Genomic DNA, 8,251 nt, shown 5'->3' with positions numbered 1-8,251 from the left:
GGAGGGGGGCAACACTACCGCTTTAGTGCGTGGTAACTGTAGGTGTGCTAGAAGTATTGCTCCCTAAGGGGAGCAGTGCTGGCTACAATACTATCAGATGTGTATTTTCATAAATCAGACGTAAATGGATTCTCTCCTCAAAACTGGTGGGAAGAAATTGTGGGTGCAATATATGTTTTGTGTACGTGTTTAATTTCATCCATACCTTCCAACTCGGACACCTGTTAAAAGTATGTGTTTCCTACAACTAAAGAAATAAAAGCGCCGGAAATTCTGTCTTCGATCTTTTCCTTACAAAGAGGAGCCTAACCGTCTTGTGCCACCATTGAATATGTCTACTTAGCTCAAGCACACAATTCATCCATAAATTGCATTGTCAACAACATTAAACCCACTTAACGAGGAAAATTTGCACTGATTCCACCATAAAGAATCTAACCACATGAGAAACACTCAGGAATAACCAACCATCTGAGATACACTTAGGAATATCATGTGCAATACATCTTTTTTCTTTGCATGAATTTTTTTTATTTTTTTGTAATAAAAAAGAGTAAGGAGTACCATTTTGATTATTTCATTTCAAAATGATTTTTCAACACGAAAATGAAATAATACAATGTATTATTATAGAGGCATTATTATTATATACTCACTCTGTCCCAATATAATTGTCTTTAATCTTTAATCTATTATAGTACAACAAAGTATATTTCTGATAGGCAGCAAATTCACCCGTCGTTGTCTCATCAACGTGCCACGTGTCGCCATTTCCCTCGTCGAAGAACCTGAGGTGGTCCAACCAGTCACCGTCAAACACCCGGACCCACTTGACAGTGAGACGGGGCGAGCCCGAAAACTACGTCACGTCATGCGAGCACCCCCTCCGCATGTGTACCGTCTCCCCGGCCTGGAGGCTTCGACCTTTCCACCACGCCCCCGTCCTCTTTCCCTTCCCGTCGCTCGCTTCCCCCCTACCCGAACCTTCTCGACTCCCTCTTCGCATGGCCGACGCGAAGGCCGAGGCGGCGAGGCAGGCGCCGCAGTCCTCCCAGGAGGAGGAGGAGGACTGGAAGGAGGCCGAGGGGGACGTCGAGGTCGCGGACAGGTCCACGAGCAATGGCGGCGGCGGCGGCGCCGGCGAGGGGATCACGGACAGGCCGATCCGGGTCTACGCCGACGGCATCTACGACCTCTTCCACTTCGGCCACGCGCGCTCGCTCGAGCAGGCCAAGAAATCGTGAGAAATCCCTCTCCCCCCTTGGGCTATTTCGGTTCGATCTGCCCCCTTGCGTTTCTGGCAGGAATTGGGGTCTGACACCGTTTATCATGGTTGGCTGCGGCGCGGATCGCGCCTAATTAGGATCACCGGTTGGCTCTAGCGCGGGGATTGCGCGAGGAAGTTGTTTGATTGCAGTCCGTTCCTATTTGAAACTCTTCGCGATTACCAGTTCAGGAACGGCCTCAACTTGTTGTTATGTCCAACGTCTGATTTAGTGGATCATTCTTGTGATTAGGTTTCGAAGGCATGCGCTTATTGTGGATACTAAGTTGGTTGATGAGGACTTGGTTTGTCTGTGCCCCTGTTTATTTGGGCAATAGATTTACGGTTTGGTGGAAAATGGGGCTCCATTTATGCTTCCATCATGTTGGGGACAAGATTTAGCTGTATTGGTATGTTTTACCTAACGTGATGTGACTCGAGACTCTCGTATTGCTTGCCATGTAATGGATCATTCAGCGGGAGGGCTCCTATTTGGTAGATCCCCCCCGAATAATGCAGTGTGATTTGGCTTTATTTGCCCACCTCTTTTTTTTCCTTTTTATTTTTCGCATCATGTACAATAATCCTGCTCCACAATAATCATTCTCCATTGACATGGACTGGTGTAGTTGTCTGTAGGGTTTGGGCTCTGATATTGTTCCTCTCAGACAACTTTCCCTTTATGGTGGTTGGCATCTTCCACTTCTTTTAAGTCGGCAATGAAATGGAGTTTGGTTTCTTGTGTCCTGTTAGATGCCAGTCCTACCTTTCCTAGTGAAATAAGTCTGCTCAAATCAGTATATAATTTTTGATGCGCCCTCTGTTCATTTTGTATTCTCTTTTTTACCCTCTTCATTTCGCCCATCACAACATCCATTTTCCATTAGTGGACATTTTATGTATAACTATTGAGAATTCTGCATTTGAAAACACTAATGGGAAGTCATGTGTGCCAACGGTCACCCTTTTTTCTACAATTCCGCCAACAACAAAAAAAAAACTCACATATATGCAGCATCTTTTTCCTCAAAATTTCAGTTTGTACATGATGTGATGTTAGTATACTCATGGCATGCACACAGAGGGTAAACTATCGTTTTGTGTTAGCTTATGGGGAAATACCTGATTTTCTGTGACACCTTCTATAAGGAATCTTGCACTTGCAGGCATGCTCTGTTTCTTAAGTATGAAGCTGTGGTTTAATCTGCAAATGTCATACTAGTAATCTTGCTGGACAGTTTTTTTTTATCTAGTAGTATGCCTAAGGTTCCGTTCTACTATTGGTGCCATAGATTAAATGCATTAACTGCGGACTGGTTTTACATTCTTAATGGTTATCCTGAGCATTCTACACAAATTAACTTACTGGGGCTGTTAAATGCGAGAAAATGTCCTGACACTGAACTGTCTGTTGAACTGTAGGTTCCCTAATGCATATCTTCTTGTCGGGTGCTGCAATGATGAGTTGACACATCAATACAAAGGAAGAACTGTCATGACAGAGGACGAGAGATATGAATCACTTCGCCATTGCAAGTAATCGTGTATCATTCTTTACTTCATCCAATATAATCCATGATCATTGTACATTTCTTCAAAAAAATAGCATGCTAATATGATTTACTATTTTATATTCCAAGGTGGGTTGATGAAGTCATTCCTGACGCTCCGTGGGTAGTAACAGAAGAGTTCTTGAACAAGCATAACATCGATTTTGTTGCACATGATTCTCTGCCGTAAGCATTCAGTTCGAAAGACCTTGTTATTTCTGTGATGCAGTAAATATTTCTTATTTTCATTCTTTTTTTGTGAGGACCACAGAAAATGTTTCTGTGTTTCTGATGGCTTGATATTCTACACACTGAATGATCTAAACTTTTAAATCTCTTAACTCATCTATATTCTATCTTCCGTATTTGAATCTACACAGGTATCATGATGCTAGTGGAGCTAGTAATGATGTCTATGAATTTGTGAGTCTTATGTTTCAAATTGAGCTATTCAAATATAATCTCAAATAAATTGTGTTAACAGACACCAATTTTTACTTTGGATTTCTGTGACTAACATCATCTTGTTTTATCAGGTAAAAAAGCTTGGTAAATTTAAGGAGACCAAGCGCACAGAAGGCATATCAACCTCAGACATTATAATGAGGATTGTTAAAGATTATAATGAGTATGTTATGCGCAATCTGGCCAGGGGGTACAGCAGAAATGATCTTGGTGTCAGCTATGTCAAGGTATGCAATATCAACCTGATGCTTTAGCAAAACTTTACTTATACAAAGTCCTGTTGTTGGATTGTACTACAGTACCACTGCATTATGCTGGCTAGCTGAGCCCTTATATATCTTATTATCAGGAAAAACGACTAAGAGTTAATATGGGATTGAAAACCCTCCGTGACAAAGTGAAGCAGCACCAAGAAAAAGTAGGGGAGAAGGTACTTGTATTCAGCTTCATCTTAATTTATGTTGAAGTATAACTAATTTTTATGATTGATTAACTGTAACTAGGCAATGTTAGCTTCGCTCTGTATCCATTGGTTGTCTGGTGCAGGGATGAGTGCCCCATGTTTCTTTACTATTTTGTCACTAATTAACCTACTTGTTGTGTGTTAGCCTTATGACATTTGATTGGGTATAGTTGACCCGCATGTCCGAAACTCTTGGCTAGATTAACGTTTTGAAGTTCATCAAAGTAGTTTTGGATTTTTGGTTGACTTCAGTTGTTTAGCGGAGGATTCCTAACACATATCATCCTTTTCTTTGATGCGTTTTGGACTAGATAGCACTTCTATGAAATTATGCTTTAATGCGTAGAAGATTGCACAGCTGTGATTGGGCAAGTCCATAGCTTTGCATGCAAAGCTAAAAACATTAGCTTCAGCCATGTCTCACACCATGTGTATTCTAAAGGTTACAATGATGATAAATTGACAGTGGTACATGGCTGTTACTTAAGTTTTATATGTATTATACACAAATCTTTGCATTTATCTAGTTCAACTAATCTTGTGGTGGTCAAGACTTCGATATCTGATGCGTAAGTATTATTTTTATCATATCTGACACTCCGTACATTAGTTGTACTCTGTATATATCCAGTATAGCACTGCAAAATGAAAACACTTCACTACCCCTTCTCCTACTTCCGGTTTCCATGTTCATCTCTTCATCTGATAATTTGGATCGATGAACTTAGCCTTCTCAAGTTTACCTGTTCATACATTCTGAGAGAAGCATGTTGATATTTGCAGTGGAGTACAGTGGCAAAACTCCAGGAAGAGTGGGTTGAAAACGCAGATCGCTGGGTTGTTGGTTTTCTAGAGAAATTCGAGGAAGGTTGCCATTCAATGGTTAGTTACCTTCGCCTGTTAATAGTTTACTGCTGCTCTCCTCCAATAGGAGGTCCATGCCCATATATGCCTAAATCTAAACTACTTCCCAGGGAACTGCCATCAAGGAAAGAATCCAGGAAAGGCTGAAGGAGGCGCAGTCTAGGGACTTCAGCCTTCTACAATACGACAGTGACGACTTTGACGACTTTGAAGAAGAAGACGATGAAGTTGCCAAAGATGCCAAATACGTGAAAGAATAGCGGCACTGTAAAATTTTATGTCAAAGTATAATACGGGCATGCAATGCATGTTAACAGTCTTCATCAACCGCAATCCTTCACCATGTATCTGTCCCTTTGATCGTGAGCTTCACTGTCAAGGTAGATCTGCGTGCTGTGTTTGTAGCTGTACTTGATGTTTTTCTAGGCAGTAGCGTACGCTCTTGTAATAGTTCTACTGTGAGGCATAACACTGTTTATTTGGAGGATATCGATTTCAATTCAAGTTCTTATTAAGAAGACCTGTTTCATTTTGTAATTACACTTGTTTATTTTCCATTCTTGGCATCAGACTCTGAGGTGGTACTTTTTGTGTGATTCATCCTTTGAATCGGTAGCTTACTCTACAAATGTTGGATTCAGTTAAAAAAAAAGAGAATGTTTGTTTGGATTCCCTGCGCCTCGCCGTGGCGTCTTCACCCTCCCTTGAAGAAAACTCTTGGGAGGAGGCAGAAAACTTGGGTCCTAGTAAATGAGTTTTCTTGTGAAGCAAGGAGGCTCGAGCCGCTCCCTTTTAAATCCCTGCTGCTTGGATTGATCCAAAGAGTTGGCCGTGATCTTTCCTCCCGGGAGTGGGTTAACTCCATCAATCCGGAGAGCCATGGATTCATGCTTGCTTCCACATAGGTGGTAGCGTCTTCCTCGCTCTCGTTTTGCCCCGCAGAGCAAGGCATTTGGTGTTGTTATAAGTCAACCCAAGAACCATCCGATCCTCTTCTTCTATGCCTCCGTGCGTCGCCGGCTGCCATGTCGCTGCTGTCGAGGCTGCGGCTGGTGACCGTGGACGTGACGGGGACGCTGATCGCCTACAGAGGGCAGCTCGGCGACTACTACTGCACGGCGGCCAGGTCCGCCGGGCTGCCGTGCCCCGGCTACGCGCGCATGCACCAGGCCTTCAAGGCCGCCTACGCCGACATGACGGCCAAGCACCCCTGCTTCGGCCACGCCTCCAGGATGCCCGACCATCGCTGGTGGAGGACGTGCGTCAGGGACTCCTTCCTCAGGGTAAGGTGAAGGTCGGTGCTCTGCCGTGCCCTGTTCGTTTCTCCAAGAAACTCCGAAGCGTGAGCAAATCTCGTGCGTGTAGAATGTGCAACTACTCTATTCTGATGCTCTCTCGGCCTTTTTCTCTTGGTTGTTGGTATGTATGCTGCAGGCAGGACACGAGTACGATGATGCCACATTTGAGCGGATCTTCGGGCAAATCTACGCCGCCTTCGGCTCCCCCGCCCCGTACTCGGTGTTCCCCGACGCGCGGCCCTTCCTCCGGTGGCTGCGCGGCGAGGGGATCATGGCCGGGGTCGTCACCAACGCGGACTGCCGCTACAGGGACGTCGTCCTGCCCGCGCTGGGGCTGAACCAGGTCGGCACTCGGCAGGCAGCCGCCCTCGACCGCCGTCTCGCTCGCGCTGCCGGAAGCTATACATTGCTCAGTTCTGTTTCTGATTGATGTGCGCAGGGGTCCGAGTGGGACTTCGGGGTGTTCTCGGGCGTCGCCGGCGTCGAGAAGCCCGACCGGCGGATCTACGAGATGGCGCTGGAGGCGGCCGGGGGCGTGGCGCCGGAGGAGGCGCTGCACATCGGCGACAGCATGAGCAAGGACTACGCGCCGGCCCGGGCCGTCGGGATGCACGCGCTGCTGCTGGACAGGTTCGGGACCGCTGATGCCGAGAGGTGGCGGCGGTCCGGCGCGGTGGTGCTCCCTGACCTCGTCTCCGCCCGGGAGTGGCTCATCCGGGATCCCCCTGCCGCGCATGGAGGAACCGACAACGCCTGGGCGGAGGAGTGATTACCTGAAAAATAGGGTGGATAGTTGAGGCATGAGTGAACATTGCTGGAAGTGTATGAAATCCAGGGGACAAAAGAACAGGTCCTCGGATGATACAGTATTCGTTGATGAGATTGCCAACTATTGCAATGTACTGTAAGCAAGAGTGCAAGTTAAACAAGTTATTCAGAGTTGATGCGCGATGCCAGATCTCTCCAAGGTGCTTACAGGAAAGAGAGTGTGCATATTCATAAGGTTGAGTGTATGTACGTATTTATAAGCATATGTTTCTGTACTATGTTTTAAAAGAAAACCGCCAGTCGGCTGGTTCGTGCTCAAGATCAACCGGGGCGCCGATGATCCGATCAAGCATTTTGTGAATGTTCGATCATGCCAACGCATCTCCCCCTCGCCTCACCACCCATAGTCTTCCCCACGTGCCTCATGGTTCCTCATTTCCCCGCGCACACCGTCGTCCATGTCTCCCTCGCATGCCCTTGTATCTCACTCACCCCCCTCACGCGCGCGCAACACCGACGAAGTGGCACTGACACCCTTGCAGCACCGACAACGCACATGTGCAACATCGTGCGCATCATTGGGTGCCCCGGTGCGATTGCTCATCTGCAGCATGATCTGTTGCCTGCAGCACCAACCGCGGTCTATTGTGCTGGCATTGACGCCCATGCCCAAGCGGCACAACTCATGTTGCAGCACATCTAGTGACCCCCCTGTCGGTGTCAAAACAGGCAGATCTCGGGTAGGGGGTCCCGAACTGTGCGTCTAAGATTGATGGTAACAGGAGACAGGGGACACGAAGTTTTACCCAGGTTCGGGCCCTCTTGATGGAGGTAATACCCTACGTCCTGCTTGATTGATATTGATGAATGCGAGTATTACAAGAGTTGATCTACCACGAGATCGTAATGGCTAAACCCTAGAAGTCTAGCCTGTATGACTAAGGTATTGAGTATCCTTTCCGGACTACACCCTTCGGTTTATATAGACACCGGGGGATATAGGGTTACATAGAGTCGGTTACATAAGAGGGAATTTGCATATTCCGTCGCCAAGCTTGCCTCCCACGCCAAGGAGAGTCCCATCCGGACACGGGTGTAGTCTTCGGTCTTCGTATCTTCACAACCCATCAGTCCGACCCATAGATAACAGGCCGGACGCCCGAGGACCCCTTAGTCCAGGACTCCCTCAGTAGCCCATGAACCTGGCTTCAGTGACAAGGTATCCGGCGCGTAGTGCTGTCTTCGGCATTGCAAGGCGGGTTCCTCCTTTCGAACTCCCGAATAGTCTCTAGACGAATTGATCGTGTCCGGACCTGTAACACACACCGCACACAACCGCAGAGAGAATATAATAACACATAAGTCCAATCTGCTGACAACTTTAGCAATGCGACGTCACGCCTGTCCGGTTATAATTTCAAACCGTTTTTCGCCCCATGTTTCGAGACGCGGTTGTCGTTGACACATCTTTTCAAAGCAGAGATCGTGTCCTCTTGTTACGGGATTCTCATCAATACGAGCGTGGGTGACCCAACCATGTCGTTTACACAGCCCTTGGGAGCAGGCGAATTTTAAGGCG

At 46.7% G+C, this 8,251-nt stretch overlaps 2 protein-coding genes across 3 annotated transcripts; both read left to right on the top strand.

The window, feature by feature from the left end:
• The first annotated feature begins 897 nt into the window (after nucleotides 1–897).
• LOC119316348 (choline-phosphate cytidylyltransferase 2-like) lies at nucleotides 898–5,143 on the top strand. Its single transcript, XM_037590665.1, has 8 exons — nucleotides 898–1,240; nucleotides 2,687–2,800; nucleotides 2,905–3,000; nucleotides 3,195–3,237; nucleotides 3,351–3,506; nucleotides 3,629–3,709; nucleotides 4,526–4,624; nucleotides 4,717–5,143. Exons 1-8 carry the CDS (start codon nucleotides 1,005–1,007, stop codon nucleotides 4,864–4,866), a joined length of 975 nt encoding a protein of 324 aa, XP_037446562.1. The 5' UTR covers nucleotides 898–1,004; the 3' UTR covers nucleotides 4,867–5,143.
• A 305-nt stretch (nucleotides 5,144–5,448) lies between these two features.
• On the top strand, nucleotides 5,449–6,953 carry LOC119319090 (haloacid dehalogenase-like hydrolase domain-containing protein 3). Of its 2 annotated transcripts, none has more exons than XM_037593596.1 (3): nucleotides 5,449–5,889; nucleotides 6,041–6,247; nucleotides 6,344–6,953. In XM_037593596.1, the coding sequence occupies exons 1-3, from the start codon at nucleotides 5,632–5,634 to the stop codon at nucleotides 6,671–6,673; spliced, it is 795 nt and encodes a 264-aa protein (XP_037449493.1). In that variant the 5' UTR covers nucleotides 5,449–5,631; the 3' UTR covers nucleotides 6,674–6,953. The 2 variants fall into 2 exon arrangements, with proteins under 2 accessions (XP_037449493.1, XP_037449492.1); XM_037593595.1 differs by having other exon boundaries at nucleotides 5,449–5,900.
• The last annotated feature ends 1,298 nt before the right edge of the window (nucleotides 6,954–8,251 follow it).

The sequence above is a fragment of the Triticum dicoccoides genome, chromosome 6A (assembly GCF_002162155.2).
Source record: "Triticum dicoccoides isolate Atlit2015 ecotype Zavitan chromosome 6A, WEW_v2.0, whole genome shotgun sequence".
Taxonomy (NCBI): domain Eukaryota; kingdom Viridiplantae; phylum Streptophyta; class Magnoliopsida; order Poales; family Poaceae; genus Triticum; species Triticum dicoccoides.
This window is presented reverse-complemented; position numbering and strand designations above follow the sequence as displayed.

Excerpts from the sequence above, each read along its gene's own strand:
- LOC119319090 (XM_037593595.1), top strand. The coding sequence starts at position 5,607 with ATGCCTCCGTGCGTCGCCGGCTGCCATGTCGCTGCTGTCGAGGCTGCG. Across the intron at positions 5,901-6,040 it reads TTCCTCAGGGTAAGGTGAAG|GCAGGACACGAGTACGATGA; the intron begins GTCGGTGCTCTG and ends TGTATGCTGCAG. Across the intron at positions 6,248-6,343 it reads CCGCGCTGGGGCTGAACCAG|GGGTCCGAGTGGGACTTCGG; the intron begins GTCGGCACTCGG and ends TGATGTGCGCAG.
- LOC119316348 (XM_037590665.1), top strand. The coding sequence starts at position 1,005 with ATGGCCGACGCGAAGGCCGAGGCGGCGAGGCAGGCGCCGCAGTCCTCC. Across the intron at positions 3,001-3,194 it reads GTTGCACATGATTCTCTGCC|GTATCATGATGCTAGTGGAG; the intron begins GTAAGCATTCAG and ends GAATCTACACAG. Across the intron at positions 3,507-3,628 it reads TTGGTGTCAGCTATGTCAAG|GAAAAACGACTAAGAGTTAA; the intron begins GTATGCAATATC and ends TCTTATTATCAG.